Here is a 25,200-nt window from a genome sequence, read left to right as displayed (position 1 = left end):
AGATTGATAGGAACTTTTGAGAAAGAGGGGGAAATCCTGCAACAGAGGCTTGCAGCACCACGTGGGTGCTCACAGAGGACACTGGTTGATTACCAGATGAGAAGAGACTACTGTAACCAGAAGGCCTTGGGAAGAGGCAAAGAATGCTCAAAGTGGTCATACAGTGTTTGTAAAATTCTCTGTATCGTCGAAAGTCTTTGACCGACAGATGATTGTGAAGGAAAGGGAAATGAATCCCGCTTGAACTAGGCATTGCAAAAGTTGCCAAGAGTGAATCCGGCAGAGGGATGCTAACAAGACGGGACGAAGTCTAAAGTCCCATGGTGAACTGTTTGTGTAAAGTTGGCGAGAGTAAACCCGGCAGAGGGAAGCAGACAATCCAGGGCGAAGCCTGAAGAACTGTTAGACATTAAGACTTGTGAAAGTAAGAAGCATTAGAAGACCAGGGGACGTGAATGGTCCCCCTTGTCAAGTGGGTCAGAGCCCGGTCGAGGGAGATCCAGGGGTGAAAAGTCCTCGCCCAAATTCCATTGAGAAAGGAACTTTGTTTATTTGTCCCTCGAAGGCAAGAGACTTTTATTTGAAAAGAGACTTAACCATCGAAGACCCTGATAGCTGGAACGGAACTGTCAGCTCGTGCTGAGATAGCTCGAGCGTGTGCTGTGCTCCAAGGTCCCACCTTGTCCCGTGCTGAAAATGTGGGGAAGGGAGACCCATGGCAATCACATCCTGACTTATTATTTGTGAACATTTCTTTCTTTATTGAACCTTTATCCCACACTCCCCTCCCCACCGTTAATTATCTCGACTAGGTGTCACATTTCGCTGTTCCCTCCTCCGGCGCCTAGGACATAAGTCTGCCCTCGAGGATCCTTCTGACCAGTTGCGGTTTAAAGGTCAGGGCCGGGAATTCCTGGTCATACTAGATTATTGGTCCCCACATATTTTGAAAGCGATGGACCGGCCCGCTCTGGCTGCCGTTACCTTCTCCCCTATCAGCACATCCCATATTTTTGTCCACCAAAGGGGCATGAGCGGGCCCTCATTCGATTTCCATGTGCGGGCAACCACTATTCTACCCGCTAGGAGGCACTGGGATAGTAGCTTGGCTTTAGCTCCTGATTGGGGGAAGATTCCTGGGACGGGAGACCCCAGGAGGATAGGTTCGGGCTCCAGAGGGAGTGTTGTTCGGGTGGGCAGGTCCACCACATATGAAAAAAGGATCCCACTTGGCCACACCGTCTCCAGCAGGTTGGATTGAGGGTTTGGTTCATGTGATGGAGTATCAAGGGGGGGGTAGTACCAGCGTAGTAGGATCTTGTACGAGCATTCTCTGTTAGTGATGCATGTCGATGTGGAATGAGTGCGAGTCCAGATGTCCACCCAGGCTTGGTCCTCGATTGGGTGGCCTAAGTCTGCTTCCCATTGTGCCATAGATCTGGTTCTTGAGGATAGGAAATCTGTTTGGAAGCGTCTGTACAGAGTCGATATTTTGCCCCGGGGCGGGATATCTTTGAGCGTTAGTTCCAGGGCTGTGGGGGCTCGGGTCGCCGCTTGGCGGGTTTGCGGGTGTGAGCACCAGTGACGCTGCTGAATATAGGTGAATCTGTCGCTCTCTTGAAGCCGGAAGGATTCTTTGCATTGTTCGAAAGTGCAGGGTAATCTGTCTTCGAAGAGCTGTCCCAGTGCCTCCAGGCCCCCCTCGATCCAGTTTTTAAAGTTTTGTGGGTGTGCTCCGGGTGAGAAGGCTCGGTTCAGGAATATTGGAGAGGAGGGGCTTAGTCCTCTCGGGATCCCTTTCTGTTTCAGGGCTCTGTCCCAGGTGTTCACTGTATGTTTGGTGGACATGAGGAGAGCCTGTCATCGCTTCCGCATCAGGGGTGGTATGTGTGGGAGGAAACGTAGGGGGAGAGGGAGGCGCGATTGTTCCAGTTCCACCCATCTGGGTCAGTTCGTGAGGGGCTGCCATGCTTGTGTGCATGCTAGTTGCGCCGACATTTGGTATTTTTGCAGGTCCGGGACCCCCAGGCCACCAAGTCTTGCACTGCCTAGCATTGTTCCCCTAGGGATCCGGGCTTTCCTCCCCCTCCAGATGAACTGTAGCAGTTTCCTCTGTAGGCCGCAAAGGACGGGTGACGGAATCATGATTGGGAGTGTTGAGCAAGTGTATAGGAATCTGGGGAGCAGATTCTTTTTGCAGGCGGTAATTCGGCCCATCAGTGATATTTCTTGAGATGCCCAGCGCTTTAGGTCGGCTTCTGGTTCTTTAAAGAGCAGGGGGAAATTTGCTTGGCAGACCATCTTTGAGTCATTTGGGATTTGGACTCCCAGGTAGGCGATCGCCTTTGTTTTCCATTGGATTGGACACATTGCAGCGAGGGTCTCCTTGTCTGCCGAAGTTAAGCCTATCCCCAAGGCCGTTGATTTGTTAAAATTGATTGAGAATCCGGTTACTCCACCATAGCTGCCTATTTCCACCAGGGCGTGTGGCAGCGAGGAGTGGGGCTCAGAGATGGTCAAAAGGACGTCGTCCGCATACAGCACAATTTTGTGTCGACGCAGGGGCCCTTAATGAGGTTGTTTAGCCTGACCCACTGAGCGAAGAGTTCCATGATCAATGCGAACAAGAGAGGGGATAGAGGGCAGCCCTGTCTAGTGCCACAGGTCAGGGAGATTGGTGTGGAGAGGGAGCCGTTGATTCTAAGGAGGGTTTTTGGTGCTTGGTAATTGGCTAGGATCATTGTTCTAAACTCTGGGCCAAATCCAAAGGCTTCCAGGGTGAGTTTCATGAAGGACCAGTCTACTTTGTCGAACGTTTAGTTGTGTCGAGAGCCATGAGGACTAGTTTTTGAGAGTTTTGGAAGGTTCGATCCACCCAATTCAGTGCTCTACGGATGTTGCCGTTTGTGTATCTGTTTCTGATGAACCCTGTTTGGTCGGGATGGATTATGTCAGGTAACACCTGAGACAGGCGTGTTGCCAGTATTTTAGAGTAAATGTTGGCATTGATGTTCAGCAGTGCAATTGGCCTGTATGACGCAGGGTTTCTTAGGTCCTATCCTGGCTTAGGCAGGAGGACGGTCATTGTTTTATCCCACACTCTTTTTGTAATTAGTTGTAAGGAATTGGCAATAGATTTCTTTTAGTATAGGCCTTTTTATTTTGACACACCGCCACAAGGACTGCCTTATTTTTTTATTTGATGGTCGACGCTTGCTCCATCTTAGATTTAGGTTTAGAATAGCCGTTTTTACACCCTACATTTACAATTTAATAAACACCTTTGAACTGTGATCACTTGTGTCTATCTCTACTGTTGCGACCATGAGTTCCTTACACTTTAAAAGACAAGATAAGGTACTCCCTAAACTTTGCATTACTGGTTGCCCAGGTTGGGGGGGACGGGGGTGGTCCTCACACAATATTGCTATTTGAGTCTCATGAAAATATACTGCCTATGTTCTGAAGCTTACCTGCCTTTCTTCCTTGATCTATGAAAGTGCACCTTACTTAAGAATTCACAGGCCTATTTAAAACTGTCAGCAGTTGGTGCAGTTTTACTGAATTTAACTAGTGTGGTACTACACAGAGTGTATATATATATTTGCCATTCTTTGAATAGAACTGCCTGAGCACAACATGTTCTTATTTATTGTACATAATGTACTGAACCGTATTTTATATAAAGGCGCTGTATTATCGCATAACTTGGTGTGTGGACATTCCTTTGTTAGGGGCTTGGGGACTCACTGTACTTAAGAACCAGCCTGCATCACCTCCTGAGTGCTTAAGCCTTGGTTTCTCGTCCACAGCCACCATATAGAGAACCGTGGCTGGGGTGCTCTGTCTGAACCGTTTAGAGGGTAGAAGTACAGATACCCTATCCATTCTTTACATTATACTTTCGTGAACCTTTCACATATAGATAGAGAACAGCACAGGGGTTCCAGGCATCAGCTCTGCCTGTATTATCAATCGATAGTACATAAAAATGAAATGTTCCTCATATCGTCTATAGTTGCCTTTCTACCAGAAGCCCTGCTTTGCATTCGTCGGCTTGCCCCCCCCCCATCCATTTTACGGTGTACATGCACTCTTTAAAATTCACTAGATTTAAGGGAGAAACTACAAAAAGAGAAAATGGGAAATCAAACCCTATCCATGCTCTGGTGACTGGAAGTTTCATAAATTTGGTGTTGCAGAGAAACCTAGAATGTGGATCGTGCCCCTCACGACCCAAATAAATGAGCACTAGGTTTCAAACAGTACTCAACCTCAAAGTTTAATGAAAATCTTTGATATAGTGTCAGTTAATGAGTAATTAAACCCAATAAAATGTGAGTTTTCAATTCCTCTGATTTTTATTCTTAGTTCCTTGAGCCAACACATGTTTTTCAGACATTGCTTTTCCTTAGGGCTCCAAACTAATACATTGAAAAATTACACTTTCAAATCATATTAATGAAAATGTTGAGTTGATTAGTTTGGAGCTCTGATGAAGAGCAATGGCTCAAAACACGTGTTGACTGAAGGAACTAAGAATAAAATCTGAGGAATTGAAAACTCACACATTTTATTGGGTTTAATTACTCATTAACTACGAGATTGAGCGCTGTTTGAAACCTATCACTCATTTGTTTGTTTCACTGTCTGTTTCTCTGCGACACCAGATTTATGAAACTGCCAGTCACCAGTGCATAGATATGGTTTGATATTCCCCTTTTCTCTTTTTGTAGTTTCTCCCTTAGTTCTAGTGAATTTGTACACCGTAATATGGGGTAGTGGGGAGAAGTACAACGAAAGCAAAGCAGGGCTTCTGATGGGAAAGGCAACTATAGATGATACGAGGAACATTTGATGTTTATGTGCTATTTAACTATCAGCCAAGGAACTTAATAAACTAGGGTAAAACATCTGTAGATTGATGCAAACCAAGGATGAGGTGGGCAATATCATTTTGAAGATGGTTTTACAAGAGATTCCGGAATACTGACGGGAGAATTAGAATAGGCCAGACCATTGTGAGAAAAGGGAAAATCAGAGGAGGCAGACAAAAGTAACACCTGTTACGCGTACCCATTTGCTCACTTTTTGGTATGCTTTGCTTTTGAAATGCCTGATCGTTCTAGTGGCAGAGTCTTTAGAAGCCCTTGTAGAAGGGATGTGTCCAGTTTAATCAGGTCGTTGCTAGGAACCTCTTAGGCTGGATTTACCCTTAGAAGCTGCATGCATAGACAGGAGTGAGCATAGGAAACACGCATCGGTACAGTTTAGCCCCTTTGCTAGTGCTCTTATGCTTAGCTGTTCTAGCTCCTGCATCGCTGTTGCAGAGGCTAGGTCCAGTAAAATGAAAAAATAAATGCAGCTAGAGAAAGCTAGAGTGGAGACTTCAGCTAAACCAGTTGAGTGGCAGGTCCCCAGCCATGAAGTTTATGAAAGATTCGGTTGGTGTGCTTGTGGAGGGTTCTGATCTCCAATGGATTGAAGCGTTTGAGATGGCTTGTGCAATTCATGATGTAGATAAAAGAGATTGGGCTAAGTGTTTGTTAAGCAGAGTGCCTCAGACGGGATATGACTATATTCTGAAACTGAGTGTGGAAGAAAGGGGTCAGTATTACCTTAGTATTCACCTCACAAATGCTAATGCAATAATATTTGTTTAGACCCAGTCACTGTCTGCATATTTGTACTACTTGTACACCCTACATATGATAATGCTGACCAACTAGCTCAGTCGGGTGCCTTCCTTATTACCCACTTTCTGCTACTTCTGCAATTGTAATGACATTTGATTAGATCTATTCACAATTGCCTCAGTTTTGCATATATGTACGGCTTGTGCACCCCACACACCAACCGTACTGCCTACTTTGTACTGGTGTGCCCACCACCTTACCTCTGTACTTGTTATAACATGTGATTAGATCTAGTCATCTTTGCTTCTGTTTTGCATATAGGTACAGCTTTGCACCCTACATACGCTAAACTAGCCAGCTCAGCGTGGCGCTCTCTTTGGTGCCCACTCCTCTCCAGACTACAGTTCACTATGTGCCTGCATTACCTTACTCTAAATACACCCAGCACTCTGTTGTATATTTCTGTATCATTACCCATAGCCCTATATCACATGCGCTTTAGTTCCAGCTCAGTGTAATCCCATTTTTGGATATGTGATCAATTTGCGAAATAGCCTACTCTGCCAGAATATACTAGCCCATTTCTTGCACATGCAATTCACTTGTGAAATAGTTCACTCCGCCTGAATGTACTCTGCCTGAATGTACGTGCCTATCATGCACAAAAGTCTCTTGTATCAGCTATTCTGCACTGAATGTTTTGATCCATGTATGAATCTACACTATGCTGATCTAGATTGTACTATCTAAAATATTGCTTCTGTAATAGCCGCTTTACGCTAGCTAATAGTCCCATCATGATCAGCACCCTCTGCATTATTCCGCTGATAATTACCTTCTCAAAGCTCCACAGCAGCCAGCCTCCCAGCCACATGTCGGAGCCCCTCAGAGACCTTGACCTAAGGGTTCGCCTAATCACCATAAGCGCTATCCCTTACCAGAAGCCCATGATTAAACCCACCACCTTCTTTCCAGCATTGAGTTCAGCCTACTGAAATTCCAAGATGAAGCCTACCTCTTTTCTCCCCCCATTACTCTTTCAACTATCCTAGAGCTAAATATGACATACCCTGCCCCACCAAACTGCCTCATCCACGCACAAGTATCTCCACCTCCATCCCAGACATAACAGATCGCAACAATAGACTAGCCACTAGACACCTGATACACTGTAACCTTCCAATTAAACGTAACCCCAACTCCATTAGTAAGCGCTGCACTAAATCTACTAGCAAAAAACAATTATGCAAAAGGACCCACACCAACCAGTTAAAGAACCTATTGGACAACACCGCAAACCATGTCCTGAAGGACACACAGAAATTACCTATAAAAGGAGCCCTCCGAAATGCCAGGTCCCTCAGTGCCCACGCAACTGAGATTGCTGACCTCATTCTGACTAACAACCTCGATTTCCTTGCTGTAACTGAAACCTGGCTGCATGACGCTGCAGGCCTTACCTTGGCTGTTCCAGACAACTATTCCATCATCAGAGTAGATAGACCCAACGCTTGAGGAGGAGGAACGGCCATCATTTTCAAATCCATACTAGACATGAGATTAGCCACCTCTCCTCCTTTGACATCTTGTGAACTCCTCTCAGCCAAGCTTCAAACATCCCCTAAAAATACCATTACTCTCCACCTTATATACGAGCCCCCAGGTCCTCCAGGATCCTTTGAAGAAGACATAACTTCATTAGCAGCTAAGAACACCAAACTTGCGTCACAAAACTTTATTCTAGGGGATTTCAACCTTGGTTACAATGACCCAAATGACTTACCTGCCACCTCCTTAGCCATCGCACTAACTGAACAAGGCTTCATTCAAGTCAGCACCTTACCCACCCATGAGAAGGGAAGGTTACTTGACAGGGTAGTAGACCTCAATTGCAACATCACCCTCAAGGACCCCACACCACTTGTGTGGTCTGACCATCACCTCTTATACCTAGAACTTAATGTAAACAACTCAGAGTTTAATAAAGCCTCCAGTTGCACCATGTTTTACCAGAAATAAACGTAATATTACAGCTGAGGCCATAATACCCCTGGCTATCCCTACCCTCAATGTATTACCTGACACTAATGACCTTAATCTACTGGTTGACACCTACAATGATTCCAATAACTAAAGCTATAGACACCATTGCACCGCTTAAATTAGGTAAAGGTAAACCCAGAGCACACCTGAACTCCTGGTTCACCCCTGAACTTAAACTACTCTGCGCAGAAAAAAGAAAACTCGAAACACTTTGGAAATTATCTCCTACCCCAGAAAACAAAACCAACATTATCAATACTACTGCCACATACAAAAGTGAGATCATCCGAAACCAAAAAGAAACCTATAACGATCGAATCAATCAAGCAGGATCCAACACTAAGGAACAATTCACTATCCTTAGAGAATTAGAAAACCCCAACCCCCCTCCAGCCCCCCATAGATACCAGCACTAAGGATAAAACCTGGTGTACCAGTATCCAAAATGCGCTTTCCAACCAAATTTCAGGAATCCAGATCAAAATAGCAGACAAATGACTCCAACTGTCCTCAGCCAATCCAATTAGCCCCACTCTGCCTTCCAGCCCTGACCATAACTCAGGTTTCAAATTCAACAAGGTTTCCATCCCTGAAGTACAAAAAATGATAGCTTCACTTAAACCTTTGAATTGTAAAGGCGACAGCTGCCCAGCACAGATTATTAAAGATGCGGCCAGGGACTTAGCTCCCTTCATCACTAAACTAATAAACTCCTCATTCGCTAATAATTCAGTCCCAAGTAACCTAAAACAGTCTGGGACCTCCCCTTACTCAAGAAACAAACTCTTGACCCGGCTATTCCCACCAACTATAGGCCGATTACTACAGTCAACTTCCTACTGAAAATCTTAGGTAGAGTAGCCTACTTGCAAATTCAAGACTACCTAGAGCTCAATAAACTACTAGGAGCTTGTCAATCTGGCTTTAGACCACAACATGGAACAGAAACAGCCCTTGTTGACCTCAAAAGCCAAATTGATGACCTAAAAGAGACCAAAGTAAAGGGTTCAATGTATTAATGCCACCGCAAAAATATTGCGATGCGAAAATATCACCATATTTTTGTGGCAAAATTCACACATGGACCCTGCGCGGGACACCCCTGCAACCCCTGCATCATTTTATAATGTGCGGGGGACACCCCTGCAACCCCTGCTCCCACATAATATCCCCCCAAAAATATCACCTATGGCCGACCAAACAGCCATATCTACGGCGATATTTTTGTTGGGGATATTATTTAGTGATACCAAGTAAAGTTGCCATTCTACTCCTCCTAGACATGTCGGCAGCCTTTGATTTGGTGGACCATAACATTCTATGTGAACACCCGTCATCGGCTGTTCACTTTTCGAACCCCGCCATCATGTGGATACGGTCCTTCCTTGACAATAGGACCATGCGCGTCTTCTCGCCTACAGCAACGGCAGACCCGATCCCCATCACATGCGGAGTCCCACAAGGGTCTTGTGTATCACCCACTTTGTACAATATCTTTACAAAGCCCTTATTCTATAAACTGGACCGTCTGGGTGTCGCCTACACTAACTATGCAGATGACACCCAGATACTCCTACCACTATCTGGTACATACGGCATATGATATGATAGGATATGATATGATATTTTATTTATATCGCGCCCATACACAGGTGTTTCAGAGCGTGACCAGGCAAAGGGAGGGAGAGCAGGGGAGAAAACAAAAAAACGATCTTACTAGGCCCAGTGACATTGAGAACGTGCAAGTGCATGGGAAAGGGGGAAGTGCAAAAGAAAAAGGGAGGGGGGGAAAACAAGTGCAGGTGTACTTGCACGTTCTCAATGCCCAGTGACATTGAGAACGTGCAAGTGCATGGGAAAGGGGGAAGTGCAAAAGAAAAAGGGAGGGGGGGAAAACAAGTGCAGGTATAGGATAAATAATAAGTTAGTGGATACATAAGTAAATAAATAAGGTGATAAGAGCAGTGATTTGTGCAGCCAGTGAAGGGTGCAGTGCAGGGCAAGTCAGATAGGGTAACATCTGATAAGTGCAGGAGAGGAGTGGGGGGACCTGTGAGGGTACAGATAACAGGCCCCGGTGCAGGGGTGGCCGGGAGGCAGTGCTGGAGGAAGTCCAAGAGGGCAGGTCATTGAGCCAAGGGGGCCCAGTTGGCAGGTGAGGCAGTGCTGAGAAAAGAAGGCAGATACACATGGGAGGAGAGTGACAAAGGCAGATGCAAAGAGGAAAGTCTTAAGGAGCTTCCGGAATCGTAGATGGTTTCCCTCCAGTTTCAGGGTGGCAGGGAGGCCTTTCCAAAGGGAGGCTCCGGCCGAGGACAAAGATCTGCCCCCTGCACGTTTCTTAGAAAAGCGGGTGACCCTGAGGGAGTTTGAAGTAGAGGAGCGAAGGGCTCGAGAAGGGAGGTATTTAAGGAGGGATAGTTGAAGGTATTTAGGACCCAAGCCCCAGAAAGCCTTGTGGACAATGCAAAGGGTTTTAAATTGAATCCTTGCATCCACTGGGAGCCAATGGAGGGATTTCAGTGCTGGAGAGATACGATCCCGGGGCTTGAGGCCAAGGACAAGTCTCGCAGTTCTGTTCTGGATTAGCTGTAGAGGGCGGAGGGTGGAAGCAGGTAGCTTTAGAAAGAGGCTGTTGCAGTAGTACAGCTTAGAGAGAATCAGAGCTTGGGAGACAGCTTCTGTGGGAAGGAGAGGAAGGGAAAGGTACCTCTGAGCAGGTGTAGTAAGAAGTTAGATTTTTTTGAGACTTCAGAGATTTGTGAGGAGAAGGATAGTGTGGAATCAAAGATGACCCTGAGGTTCTTTGCTTCGCAGGTAGGTGCAGGAGGAGGGCCGAGGGAGGCAGGCCAGAGAGTAATGGGGAAGGAAGGAGAGGGTGTGCCGATGAGCAGGATCTCGGTTTTATTAGCATTTAAACAGAGATCGTTGGCGGCACACCAATTTTGAATGGTGATTAGACAGTCAGAGATGAGGGAGGAAGGGGAGGTGGCAGAGGGAAGCCTGAAAATGAGTTGTGTGTCATCAGCATAGCATTGGAAGTTGGAGCAGAAGATGGAGATGCAGTAGGCAAGGGTTGCCAAGTATTGGTTGAAAAGCCAGGGCGAGAGATTAGACCCCTGAGGAACACCACAGGTAGAGAGGGAGATAGAGGAGAGGAAGGACCCAAGTTGTACCTGGGAAGGTCGATCAGAGAGAAAGGAGGTAAGCCAAGCCAGAGCCTGATCAGTGATGCCAAGTTTGTCACGGAGACGATTGAGCAGGATGGTGTGGTTGACCGTATCAAAAGCGGAGGAGAGATCAAGTAGGATAAGGACGGAGGGAATGTTAGAGTCAAGGTTGGAGAGCAGATCTTCACGGATGTTCAGGAGATCAGTTTCTGTACTTCTGGAGGCTCTGAAGCCAGATTGGTGGTCATGAAGTGAGCCGACAGAGTCAGAATGAAGGTTGAGATGAGAGATTGCAAGCTTTTCAAGGAGCTTACCCAGAAAGGGGGTGATGGAAATGGGGCGATAGTTAGCTGGACAGGAGGGATCAGCTGAGGGTTTCTTGAGTAGAGGATGCACAATGGAGTGTTTCAGGGGGGAGGGGAAAGAACCAGAGGCAAAGGAGAGATTGCAGAAGTCTGCAAGGGCAGGTGCAAGGGTGTCAATGTGGTCTTTAATGGTTTTGGAGGAACAGGGATGAACCTGTTTTGATGAGGCTTTCATAGATCGGACTTGTCTGGCAACCTCATCAGGGGAGAAAAGAGGAAAGGCGGAGAAAGAGGGAGGAGGAGAATCTGAGGGAGTACCAGCAGGCAGAGGAGGGAAGGGGAGGGGAGAAGGAGAGGAGGAGAGTGCGGACAGGATGACCTTAGTTTTACAGATAAAGTGTGAGGCAAGGTCATTGCAAAGGGCCTGAGAGGCGAGAGGAGAGGTGGATACTGCGGCTGGGTTGGCCAGCTCCTTGCAGATTTTAAAGAGTTTGGCCGAGTTGTTAGATGCTGCAGAAACACGGGCTTGAATATGAGCTCGCATTTTGGTTAGTACAGAGAGGTGATATTGCCTTTGGAGAAGGCGACAGGGCAGTTTGTCAGGGGATGAGCAAGAGGCCCTCCATTTCCTCTCAGCCGCCCTACACTTATGTTTCAGTGAAGATAGGTCAGAGTCAAACCAAGTGTTGCACTTAGCTTTGGGCTTAAGGCGGGTCCTCATGACAGGGGCAAGAGTATCAAGGGTAGCAGTAATAGAGGAGTAGAGCAGCGAAAGGGCTGAGTGTCAGCCTGAAGTGGAGGAGGGGGTGAGAAGGAGGCAGCAAAAGCCTCGACTGACACGCGCTTCATGGGTCGGATGTCTGAGAAGGTGGGTGGCAGTCTTGGGGCAGGCTTGGCTGGAGGGGAGGAGATGGGAAGAAAAGAGGATAGAAGGGAGTGATCGCTCCAGGAGAGGAGAGAGGAGTGATGAGCGGGGTAGACAGTGGGAGGCCAGAGGAGATCAAGACATCAAGTGTATGGCCAGCAGAGTGAGTAGGGCCGGAGGGAAGGATGGAGAGGGAGAGTGAATTGCAGAGGTCGCGAAAGAGTGTAGATAGAGAAAAGGGAGAATCAAGATGGATGTTGAGTTCCCCAAGGAGGACGGGTTGAGAGGAAGAGGCCAAGAGGCCAAGAGGGCTGAGGAGAGGTCAGCCCACTCAGAGAGAAAAGAGGTGACTTGGCCAGGGGGCCGGTAGACAGTAGCAATAGTAAGGGAGTGGCTGGGAGAGAGAGAGCCTACAGATGAGGCATTCGAAAGAGGAATAGGTCTGAGTGGGGATGATAGAAGTAGCAATCCACTTATGGAAAATCAGAGCAACACCCCCTCCGGGCCGGGTAGATCTAGGTGCTGAGAGGATCTTGTAACCATAGACGTCTGCCGGATCAACGAAGTCTACACCATCATTCAGGCATGGATGGCCACTCATGGCCTCTGCCTGAATGATGATAAAACTGAGTTGCTCATAGTCTGATCCCCCAAAAACATACTAAAACTCAGTCCCAACTACACTAGAATCCATATAGATGGGAATAACATACCTATAGCCAAAGTTGTAAAAACCTTAGGGTTTTACCTCGATGCCAACTGCAACCTTACTAAACAAGTCAATATGACTGCCTCAGCCACTGCCTATACAGGCAAGCTGATCAGGGCTTGCAGACCCTTACTATCCTCTGACAGCTGCCTCACATTGGCCAGAGCACTTATACAATCCAAGCTTGACTACCGCAACGGTTTATATCTAGGTCCCAACAAATCTATAAACAACAAGCTGCAGATTCTGCAAAATAATCCGCTTAGAGCAGCATTAAACAGTCCCAAAAGAGAGCACATCTCGGCTACTAGAAGACACTGTAAGTGACTGTCCATACAAGAAAAAATTGACCTAAAAACACTCTGCCTTGCCCACAAAGCTCTGAACCATCGAGCCCCACCGTATATTACAGACAAATTTACCCATAAATCTTCAGCCAGAACCACCAGATCTACCAACACCTCCTGCCTCGTGGTGCCCAGATACAACCTTAAAAAGGCGGCCAGAACTAGTTTCCCGGTTCTTGCTGCCCAATAATGGAACACACTTCCTCAGAACATCAAATCCACACAATCACCTAAAGAATCCAGAAGCCATGTCATCTCATGGTTATTGAACAAAAACAAACCCAAAACTGTCTAACTCTGTGACGCCAGCAGATTATCTCACACCTTGTACGGATCACTTGTATATTGTACTTACGCATGTGTCTTGCGCCCCTGTATACCTGAACACATCTATGTGCACATCAGTATTATGTACTGGTTGTATTATGTATTTGCTGCCCACCTGTAATCATATGTAACTATAATCTGTACTGCAAGCGCCCAGCTACACCTGGGTCAGGCGCGCTTTATAAGAAAAATGAACAAACAAACCAGCATGACCCACTCAAATGTAGCTCTCTAAACTATGCTCAAACGCACACTTTAAAGAAAAAGTTGTGGTTGCATTTACGAGTTACTGTATGGTTCATAACGCAGCCACAATGCAGCCAACATGCACTGCTCATGATGCTACACATGACATAACAGATGGCGTGCACATATCCCACATTCCTACATGCCATGAAGAAATGTAATGAGAAGGTTCTATATTGGTCAGTTTTTGTTTGGAGTTGTTTTTAACCATCATTTTACAAGCTATGTATTCTGTACTTTGTGACTAAATTGCGTTATTTCTTTTTGCAAAATATAATGACATTTAATACTATGCACTCCCTGCTTCCTGCCGGACATCATTGCAAGTTTATTCATCACTTGCTTCTGCGCGCTTCACCCTATGATGCTTTGATTCCCCTCTTAATGTACTGAAGGTGCGTGACCCCTACATTGTTACATAGGTATCCAAAGCTCTTTTGTGTTAATGCAGTAGTCCGGTGGACTATTAGTCTGAGTCACTGCGGTCACAGTGTCTAGTGTTTATCCTGTTTAGGCATAAATTGAATTTGATAAATAGAACATCTTAATATTCCAACTACAGGAGGAGGAGTAAAGGCCCGGGACCGTCACTCGTCGAGAGGGAAGCTGCTGCCCAGAGAGAGAATTGATGGCCTCTTGGATCCTGGGTATGTATATGGCTTTCCAGTCAATCTATTCGAGTACAGAACTATCCTACTGAACATTGCCAAGCAAGACTGCTCTCTTTCATATGTGATCTTGCGTTGCACCATTTGAGTTTTAATGAAATAATCAGGACCTAATTAGTTTAACTTCACGGGTATAGTAGTCAAGGAAGGCAGGGGAGTTGCTAGGTCTGGAAAAGACCTGGGGCTAAGCTGATGTCAGAACTGTTGGGACTGGGGGCTAGCTAGTCTTTTGGCTGTAGCTCCTGAGATTCTATCCGGGGCTACAACCAAAAGATCAGGGGCTATAGCCTCCTTAGCCCCCCCCTAGCAACGCCCCTGAAGGAAGGGTCTGGATCCTGGAAGGGCTGTCCTCCTCAGTACAGCCGATTGCTCTGAACAGTGGAGTACACCATCTGGTCAATGGCTCTGAAAGCAGCAGATTGAGCAATCAATATGAATGTGGTTCCATGGCCACTGTCTTTTCAGGGAGTTCTTCTACTCCAATGCCTGATATGGTGCTATCTATATCTCAACAAGAACACACGTCTGATTGGGAGTCATTAAGTACTACGTTTGACTCCCAGAGGAGTGATATTTGGGAGATCGACTACTATTTGGCCGTTTTATCATTCATCAGCGATATAGCGTTGGACTCTTGATAAGCTCTAAGGATCTATGTTTAGATTCTTCTTTACTCGGGGCGGGATGGGACAGGGAATGTTAGATTGGTGCACCTAGGTTGATTACTCTGAAACACAAGTTGTTAATACAGGGTTTGTTTCCCTTGAGAGTTGTAAAGTTTTAATGGGAGAAAAGCCGTTGCATGGCGAGTGAGTAGAGATTTCCCTTACGCGTGGACCTGGAAGTCATACCAGGTGGTGAAAATGTTGTCGTGTTCTCAGAGATCTGCTCGTATAGTGAAGGCGCAGTGCATGCGTTGTCCTGGACTGCTGCATTGTCACCATTTCTTTATAAATCCCAGAGAAATCTTTGGTGTAATTCTATGATTCAATAATGTGTATGTAAATGTACCATTTTAGCCCCAAGAAGGTCCTCATTGTAGCCTCGGCCGTGCATTCGTCTTTCGGTGGGGGCCACGGATAGTCGAGACTTCATTAGCTGGAGCTTAAATGGTTACAGTAGCTATACAAGTATCAGTGAGAAGCTCACAGGCTCAGATGTTCTGACTTAAGAATAGCCCTGCAGTGATTGTAGGCTCTATCAACTCTAGTAAATAAGGAATGTAAAAAGCTTGCCGGGATACCTGCAGGGAGACACCAAGAGGAACCCTGTATTTAGGGACATTGGGGCACCAAGACTATTGCTAATCTTGTCTTCCGCCTTTACTGGCCAAATTAGAACTGGTATGAGCTCCCGGGGCTGTAGGAAAGCAGCAATCTGGATTGCTAGGAACGCAGCTGTTCTATTTTCTTCCTTTGGATTGCCACTTGGACCTTTTCATCTGTTAATATCCTCCAAACATGGGTAAGTGGACCCCTGGGTACCAAAAACTATTCACCTGTGTAAGGAAGAGGTAGCTGTGATCAGTGTTTGCTCCGAGTGCCAGGAGAGGAAAATGTGCAGGCAACATCTCTGTGCATTTATCATCAATGTGGTGTTGTTTTATGCCAGTAGGTTTTGATCCCCTTTGGTTCCACTATTTGTCATCAAAGGACCAGTACGTTTTAGACTGTTGTTAATTACATGACTAATAGTACATGCTACTTCAGGGTGTGCCACACATTTAGGTGTTTTCTGCACTTGCTACTCTGTGATTTGTTTCTGTGGGGGCACCTTGTGAACCACAATGCACATACTGCCTCGTTACTGTTGTGCAGCGCACATGGACGAGCCCTGCATAAACTGTGGGTCGCCATCTTGTGGTCTGTGCTAGTTAAACTCTTGGCCCGGTCATTCCTTCATGTGGATGCTCCCACTGATCACCACGCTTGAGATAAGGGAAGCGCAAACCAGGGCTCAAGTCCTATAAAAAAAAATGGGTGCACTGTTATGTTATTGGGCATTTGTATAGCACCTTTTATCATTGGTATGATTCCAAAGCACTGTCAGTTGAAGACCGTTGGGGACCATAGTCCAGGTCAGTGGACAGAGTAGTGTACTAAATAGTGCTTGGGTGCACTCGGCATGTGTGCAGCAAGAGTGGATTGAGCGGAGTGTAGTTGCATTCTAGTGCTAGGCATGGTGCAGTGGTTGTGCAAAATCAGTAGAATATGTGCAGCAAGGCCAATTGGACTTGGCCAGCTGCATTCTGGTGGCAGTGGAGTTTGTGAATGGGATTATGTGTACAGCTAGGCCGAAATGATCGAGTGATGTAGCGCGTAGGTGTGTTTGATTGTCTGCGTGGATTCGAGGGGGAACCCTGTTCCTTATACGACTCCAGTGCCTGTCGAGGGGATTTCTTATTGGCTTTGCCTGTTGGACGATGGCAATCACATCAGACCCAAATCATATAGTTCCAATATCGATGCTAGAGAGCCCCTCGGTCGGTAGTTCTGCTAAATACATTCCCAGATAGGAAGGATTAGGAATTACATAAATGCTAGTAGGCCCTCGGTCTGTAGCTCTATGCAAACATTTCCAGATTAGTAAGAAAAGCAGGATAGTCATCTCCTAGATTTATAGCGTAGTGCATGTTTGGATGGGGTAATGATCAAGTTCAGGCATGGCGTTGGTACAAGTGCTATTAATGCTTAGTTTACAAGCCTAGCACAATTGATCCAGATAGTTTGGGATAGATATTTTATGGCTACAGAGCATGGTGTGTACTTGGTGTAGGAAAGCAATGATTCAACTCTGTCATGGCCTAGGTACATAAGTGCTGCTACGATTCGGGTTCCGTATCTAGGGCAGTGGCTCCAGATTGTTGAAGGTAAATATCTCCTGGCCTGAGAACCTATTGAAGGGCCCGTATTGAAGGGGTTACCAAGCCATTTCTTGTCGATAAGTCGAGTGGTCAGGGCAGTCCCTTGTGTGTTTTTAGGGGAAGAGACGGGTTTTGAGTGCCTTCTGGAAAGCCATGTAATCTTGCAGTGTCTAATGCGTGGAGTGAGTTTGTTCCACAGGGTTGGTGCCATGGTTGAGTAGGTGGACCCTAATTGGAGGCAGGGACCACTAGGAGCTGTGCTTGACATTGGGTGCGGGTCGGGTGGTAAATCGTAATCTTTTCTCTTAGGTATTTGGGGCCTGCTTTGTGCACTGCTCAGTGAGTAATACACAGAATTTGGAATATGGCGTTATGTCCAATTGTGAGCAGGCTTAGGGTGCGGAGAGCATGTGCGATGTGGTCCCTTCGTCCCAATGCGAGAAGGTCCGGCAGTCAAGTTTTTGACTCTTTGGAGTTTGTTTAGTTGGTAGGCCCGTGCATCCAGGTAGAGGGAGTTTGGATAATCGAGTCTGGACATGACAATGGACATAATTGCAGCCAGTCTATTGGGGTAGGTGAGGTAAGGGACGATGTACTTCAGATGCCTAAGGTGGAAATAACAGGATCTGGATGCATTATTGATGTGGGAAGACAGAGTTAGGTCTGAGTCCATTATTCAGCCAATGTTTTTTGCCAGTGGTGGTGGTCGGGGGGGAGGGCCGAGTGACAGTGGACAGGGAGTTGGTTGGGGGCAGGGGAAATGGAGCAGTTTTGTTGCATACCATGATACTCTGACATATGCACTGGGAAGTGACCTCCCCGGAAGTAAACATATACAAAAGTGAAATATGCCAATTGTATTCAATTTGTCCTTCCCTATTGAAAAAAGTGCACAGGACAAGATTAGGCAAGAACATTTTGACAAAACATGTCCTCTATAGTAGAATTCCAATATGACACATTTTACCATTTTTGATAAGAGCGTTGTCTGGTCTTGTCGTTAAGTGTCTGGCATGCCCGCCGCGTGACCTGGTTCGAGTCCCAGCATCAGTATTGCTTACTTAAAGCAGGATTTTTGAAAAATAAATCCTCAAAACCCAGAGGCTTATTAGGAGGCCACACAGGATACATGTCTTGGATAAATCAATGACTGAGCCCACAAAGTAATTGCCTATATTTTTTGCCTTCCCCGCGTGACATGCCGTGCATCACACTACTGGTGACGTGTTTCAGTCCCTACACGAGGGAGGGGGGAGTGGAATCCACCCTGCATGTGTGTCCCCTGCACTCTCACGTGCATGGAGAGCACTGACAGGTGGAAGCAGCAGTGTTACGGGTACGGAGCAAGTGAACATGAGCTCAGAGGATGAAGTAGCAATATGTTGAGTAGAAACATTGGTTCATTACGAGCTTGGAACGGAAAGGGCACTTGAGGTAATGAGAGACTAAGGGTTTGATTCTGAACACAGTGTGAAGTACCAAAAAACGCTATAGAAGGTGTTTGCAACATTTTCGGTACTTAAAACGTATTGTGAAGGTGGCACATTGTTCCGAAGTGGGAATGAACACGCTGCTTTCATAATATGTGTGCTGGTTGCTAGTTAGGGCGGTAAACTGACCTAGCAACTGGCACTTTAGTTATCAGTGTTTTTACATGCCAATTCTCGTGGCACTCCTCCACTTTTGTGAATGCAAAAAAGTGGCGCCCATACGCAGTATCACTTTTGTGTCATTCAGGTCGCTGTTACGGTGGAGTGCCACAGATAGCACAGGCTCTAATAATGCACTTCATAACACATTGTACTCGTGTAGTGGACTGTTTTATTAGCCTGAAGGGAGGGTCCCTGGAATGCTCCTCCTTACCCCCATGAACATGACGGCCCTAAGAGTAAAAAAATGCACAAAGCCACTCGCTATTCGGACAGCCCCCAGGAGGGCCAGAGACATCCACGTATGCGGATATTCTCTCATACAGACATTTAAACCTTATCCAATCAATCTCTTTTTGGATACAGGTGCTCCAACATTGGTCATGGACCCAAATGCCTCTATTTCTTTTTTTTATATTTGTATTGGCATTTTTAAATCATACATAACATAGCAATTGGGCCCCCCCTGATTTTTGTCGCCATTCTTGCAGTTGCAATACATACTTAGTTAACATTATAAACAAGTAACACACATTAACTGTCTTCATGCTTTTAAACAATTGTGACTTCATTTGTTGCCTAGGAATGGGTTGGTGGCGTGTCTGTATCCTTCCTTAGTGTGGTTACGAGGGCGGTTTGGTTTATTGTTCTATTTCCGCTGTGCGACACTTGTGCATTTCCCCATACGCCTCCTCACGGAGGCATGTCGTCAGATGGGAGGAACATGTCTCTTACTATTGCCTTCCATGCCTCGAATTTATCATTGGTGTCCCCCCTCTCCCCTGGCAGCCCCCATGTCCAAGCTTCTGTCTCTGCAGCTGTCCATCGTTCCATTTTCCTTTTCCATCGTGCGTATTGTGGGCCTCTTTTTGATTTCCATGACATTGCTATCTCTCTTTCCACCCTTCTTGCATGTCTGTTCTATGTTTGCCCAGAGGATAATCGCTTTCCCCCATCCCCAGAACATGTGCATTATGTCGGCTACATCGCAGTTGCACCACGGGCATTGCGCTTCCGTCTGCCTCCTGAAGCTTGCTACTTTTTGGGGGGTCATATATGTTCTGTATAGGACGTTTGTTTGCATTAGTCTGAATCTGGCATTTCTGGACACTTCCTTCGGGTGTTTCAGTGCTCTTTCCCACTCATTGTCTGTGATGTCTTTGCCAGTGTCCATTTCCCATTTTATTTTTAGTGTGGTGCTGCAGGGTTTGGGCCTGTCGTTTAATTGTGCATAGATCCTTGACACTGGCCTCCACCCGTCGCTCAGGTTCTACATTTCTGTCACTAGGGGACTTGTTATTGGTTCAGATGGCCAATCTCTCCACCTCCTTTTGGCCTTGTGTTTGAGTTTCTGGTACCACAAGAATTGTCCCATTGGCAGCCCCTCTGTCTCATGCAGCGATTTCAATTCCCTGAATTCCCTTTCCTCGTACATGTCCCCCCAGGTGTATGTACCCATTCTTTCCCACTGTCTACTGGTGTTGAGGTCGGCCAATGTTGTTCTCATCTCCACCATAATTGGTATTTCAGGGGAGTAAGGGTTCTCCAGGTGCATGATGGTTTTAGCTCTTCCCCGTATTTGTCTGCCCAATTTGGCCAGCACAGGTGCTCTGCGGATATGATCTCTTGGTATCCATATTATTTCTTTCAGGTGTGCAGGTTTGATCAGGTCCCGCAGTAGGCCCGTTTTGTTAGTGACGTCATCTGACAACCATCTGGTGACGTGGCTTAGTTGGGCCGCCAAATAGTATATTTCGAAGTCTGGGAGCTGTATGCCCCCTGCCCCGTGTGGTAGGGTCATGGTGGTCAGTGCCAGTTTGTGGCGTGCCTTTTCCCATATGAAATCTCTGATCTGGGCGTCTAGCTTACGGAAAAAAGTTGGTCTGATGTAGTGGCAGATTTTCTGAAAGAAGTATAGGAATCTTGGCAGGATGATCATTTTAACTATCGATGCCCTCCCCATCATTGAAAGCGGGAGTTCGGACCAGAATTTAATTGAGTTGCGGAGTCCCTGTGTTACCGCCATTGTATTATACTCATGCATGAGTTCTGGTGTATGTCTGATCTTGACCCCCAGGTACTTAAATGTGTCTAGCTCCCACTGTATCCCTACCTCCGGTAGGTTTTCTATTGTTGTCTCCCTTCAGCCCGCTAGTGGGAACATGCACGATTTTTGTCTGCTAAGTGTATCCCTGAGTAGCTTGCAAAGTTGTCCAGCACTTCTAGGATTGTTGGGACATTTTTCCGTGGGTCTCTCAGATAGAGAAGGACATCGTCTGTGTATAGCGAGATAACATGATACCTCCCACCCACCCGTATCCCTGCGTCCCAGAACTGTTTCCTTACGTAAATTGCAATTGGTTCTAACCCCAGAATGCAGAGAATGGGCGACAGGGGGCAGCCCTGTCTGGTTGCTCTCTGTATGTTCCAAGCTCTTGAAACCAGTTTGCCCGTTTTTACCCTTGCCGTGGGGTCTTTATACAGTATCTTAATCCATTGCACAAATCCCTCCACAAATCCAAATTCCCGCAGCACCTCTATCAACCTCTCCCAGTAGATGGAGTCAAATGCCTTAATGACATCTATTGACCTCACTGCCAGGTGCTCCTGATCCCCCTCCGTTTATGCCATAATGTGTTGTAACCTGCGTAAATTAGAAGTCGTGTTGCGACCAGGCACAAAACCATTTTGGTCCTCGTGTACCAGGCTTCCTATCACTTTGGACAGTCTCTTGGCCAGTATGGTGGTCAGTATTTTTCTGTCGTAATTTAGCATTGCCAGAGGGCGATATGAGTCACATTCGTCTGTTGGTTTGTGTGGTTTGGGTATTGGGACTATTAGTGTTTCTCTCATGCTTTTGGGTAGGGTTCCTATTTCATAGGCCTCTTGGTACACCTCGTGTAGCACCAGGGTCAGCAGCGTTTCGTATGATTTATAGAACTCTGGGGGAAGCCCGTCTGTTCCAGGGGTTTTACATGTAGCCAGGGATCTGATGGTTTCTGTGATGTTTTCTAGTGTGATTGCCTCTTCTAGTGTCTCCCGTTGTTGCTTGCTCAGCTTGGGGAGTTCTATTTCTTCTAGGGTGTCGTGTATGTCTGTCATTGGCACTTGGGTGTTCTGTGCATATAGTGTGGAATAGAAGTCAGCAAAAGTGTCATTTATTGAGCTCTGTGTCTTTTTCGTGTCCCCCTACTCATCTTTTAGCACAGTCGTTGGGTGTTTCGAATGCTCTTGTTTACATAGCCATGCCAGCAGTATACCCGGTTTGTCACCGTTTATGTGTGTCCTAGTGGTGCGCGTTATATAGTCAAATTTAGCCAGCCGCCCCCCACGCCTGTTGACAGCTTGTCCTCGCCACCAGCAGACTTTCCTCCTCTATCCTGGATCCTGATTTAGTGATCTCTTTTTGCTTTATTTCTTCCTCCCGCTCCTCTAGTTCCTTCCTCAGCATTTTTCTGATTCCCCCTGCCCCAGCTATAATCTCTCCCCTCATTACCACCTTCAGGGCCTCCCACACTGTGCCCCAGCGGTCTCCACTACCGCTATTAGTTGTGACATATTCTGCAAGCTTGTCCCCTAGCTCATCCGTGAAAGTTGGGTCTGTCAATGCCTCTGTGGGCATTTGCCATAGTGGGATGGGGGGCTTGGGGCCTTTCATTGCCCAGTGCATTAGCAGAGGCGAGTGGTCAGAGATTGTTCTGCCCATGTATTGTATTGACTCCACTTGTGCTAGATGTGCTTTATCAATGAACATGTAATCGATTCTTGTGTAAAGGCCGTGTTGTGAAGTGTAGTATGAGTAGCCCCTGTCTGAGGGGTGGTGTTCTCTCCAGGCATCCGCAAGGTCTAGTTGTCCCAGTGTGTTATTCAGTGCAGTTGGGGTCTTTTCAGCCCGGTTCTGTGGGGGCCCAGATCTGTCTAGGTCCAGGTCCCTCACGCAGTTGAGATCACCACCCCATATGTAAAGGCCCTCCCTGTGCCTGGTCAATTTGGGTTGTAGCCTACAAAGGTATGATGGTATGCCTTGGTAAGGGAAATAAGTATTTACTATGCATATCTCAACCTGCTTGATTGCACCCCATATTATCAAGTACCTCCCTTCTGTGTCTGCCTCAGCCCCCATTAGCTAGAAAGGCACCCCGGGGCTGATCCAAGTGTACACTCCCCTCACATATTTAGAGTATGGGGCCCCTTGTCCCTGTCCTCCCCAGTATTCTTGTAACTTGGCCTGGGCGTCCGCTATGAGGTGGGTTTCTTGGAGCAGTGCAATGTCCACTTTCTTTCTGCGCAGATAGGACCTGATCCTGTTCCTGCGTAAGTAGGACCCCAACCTGCGTACATTCCATGTTAGTATTTTAAGTTGCGCTGCCATGTTTGGTTTTGCTGTGCTTCCAGGCCCCCCCTCCCTCACCATTCCACCAGTTTGGAGCGTTTACCTCCAGAGCGCCCTTTCACTCTCACCCCCTCACCTCATTTCTTGTGTCCTCGACTTGTTGGCCACCTTTTTCCTTTTCTGTGCTGCATGAAGACTCTGGTACAAAACGAAAACAACTGCAACAACAAATGCAGCCTAAACAGTTGCACCCAGCAGCTACACAACCGGTGTTGTGCTCGGGTGTCTCTGCACTGTCTAGCCCCTTCCAGGGCATCCGGTGTGGATGTGGTTGTGCCGGCAACAGGCCAGCTCTTGTCATTCCGAGGGTTAGGGCGTTGCACACAGTGTGATTGTCCGAGCTCTTTCTCAGCCGTTCATCAAGTGCTCTTATGGATCTCTCATGGTGGTGAATTGCTCTACTGGTGGCAGTTCAAAAGAAAATGTCCCTTCCCTGCCGTTATATCCTTCCCCCGGTTTCAGTCTATCTCAAGGGTCTTTGTCCTGACCGTCTGCCAGGTTATTATGTTCTAGCCACATGTTGGCGGCTGCTGGAGTCTCTAAGAATATGGCTCGTCCTTTGTGGATTACCTTCAGCCTGGAGGGATAGACCAGCATATACTTCAGGTTTAGTTATCTCAGCCTTGCTTTGATCGGGACAAAGGAGTTCCTTGCTCTTTGCACCGTTTGCGTATAATCAGAGTACATGGTTATCTCAGTCTCCTCGCTCTATTATCCCGCCTTCTCTCGAGTGCTTGAGTATAATCTCTCTGTCCTGGAAATTGAGGATCTTTGCAATCATCGGGTGTGGGTGCCAGCCTGGCTGTGGTTTCTTTTGAAGAGATCGGTGAGCTCTTTCTACCGCGAATCCCTGTGAGAGTTTGTTTGCGCCTATTTCCTGCTGTAGTAGGGACTCTACGTATCTTGTCGGATTCATTTCCTCGGTTCCTTTAGGGATTCCCAGCATTCTGATATTACTTCTCCTGGCCCTTCCTTCCGCTTCTTCAGCTCTTGCTTCCAGCATCGCAACTTTCTTCTCTAATTCCCCCACCTTGTTCTTCAGTTCCGTTGTGGTTTCCGCGGTTTCTGACACACCAGCTTCAGTTACAGCCACTCTTTCTGCAAGGTTCCTTGCATCCTGCCTCATTAGCTGCATATCTGTTTTCACTTCGTCTATCTTTGTGTCTATGAAGGTCCTGAGAGCAGCTATGGCCTCCAGCACCTACCCATCTCTGTTGTCTGTTTCTGATTCTCTCTGTGCCTCCGTTTCCATTGCACCTGTGTGTCATGGACGTTGTTTTCTGCGCCATGAACGAATCCATTGTCGTCAGCGTCACCTTGCCTTTGTCTTTGGTGGATGGCATGTTTAAGCAGGGCGTAGCAGGGTACGCCGGCCGTTGTCAGCGCCCCAGCCGTTAGGACAGTTCTGTGCTCCGGCATGGAGGAGTGGGGAGTCTCTGGATCTCAGGAAGCGTGGTATCCCCCGCCTTGCCACAATATTGTTGTGCCCCGCTGTTCCTTTGTGTCATGCTAGTTGAGTGCTTGTGCCTTCTGTGCTCCCTAATCTTGCCTTCAGGCTTGGTCTGCTGCTGTCCCCCTTCTCTCCCTTCTTAGCTGCTTTTGTGCGTTGGCCTGTTTCCGGGTAGTTGTCTCTCCTCCACCGACACTGCTGTGGCTCAAGGCTAAAGTTGTGCCTAACTTTCGTTTGTTTGTCTTTTCGGTGTTAATTCCCCAATCCGCTTCAGTTGCTGGGGGGGTCTTGTAGTTTATTTGTTCTACCACTTGTTGTTCCCCCCACGTTGTGACCGGGTGTACCATTTACCGGTTTTCCCTCAGTCTTTCTGGGCACACCGACTTCGCTCAGGGCTTGCTGGGTGATTTTGTTGGGTGCTGCACAGTTGTGTTAGGCTATGCTGCGCTTTTGTGTTGGCTCAGCTTTTGTCATGGATTCGGGCCCTTGCTTGCATATCTTCCTATTCCATAGCCCTGAGTAGTTTGTG

General features: G+C 47.0%; 1 protein-coding gene across 1 annotated transcript in view; it reads left to right on the top strand.

The window, feature by feature from the left end:
* MCCC2 (methylcrotonyl-CoA carboxylase subunit 2) overlaps positions 1-25,200 on the top strand; it is a 501,365-nt gene that overhangs the window by 39,537 nt on the left and 436,628 nt on the right. Inside the window, exon 3 of the mRNA XM_069627517.1 lies at positions 14,211-14,295. Coding sequence (XP_069483618.1) covers positions 14,211-14,295 — 85 coding nt within the window. The remainder of the gene's footprint in view (positions 1-14,210; positions 14,296-25,200) is intronic.

This window comes from Ambystoma mexicanum, chromosome 6p (genome assembly GCF_040938575.1).
Source record: "Ambystoma mexicanum isolate Mex_15411 chromosome 6p, UKY_AmexF1_1, whole genome shotgun sequence".
NCBI classification, from domain to species: domain Eukaryota; kingdom Metazoa; phylum Chordata; class Amphibia; order Caudata; family Ambystomatidae; genus Ambystoma; species Ambystoma mexicanum.
This window is presented reverse-complemented; position numbering and strand designations above follow the sequence as displayed.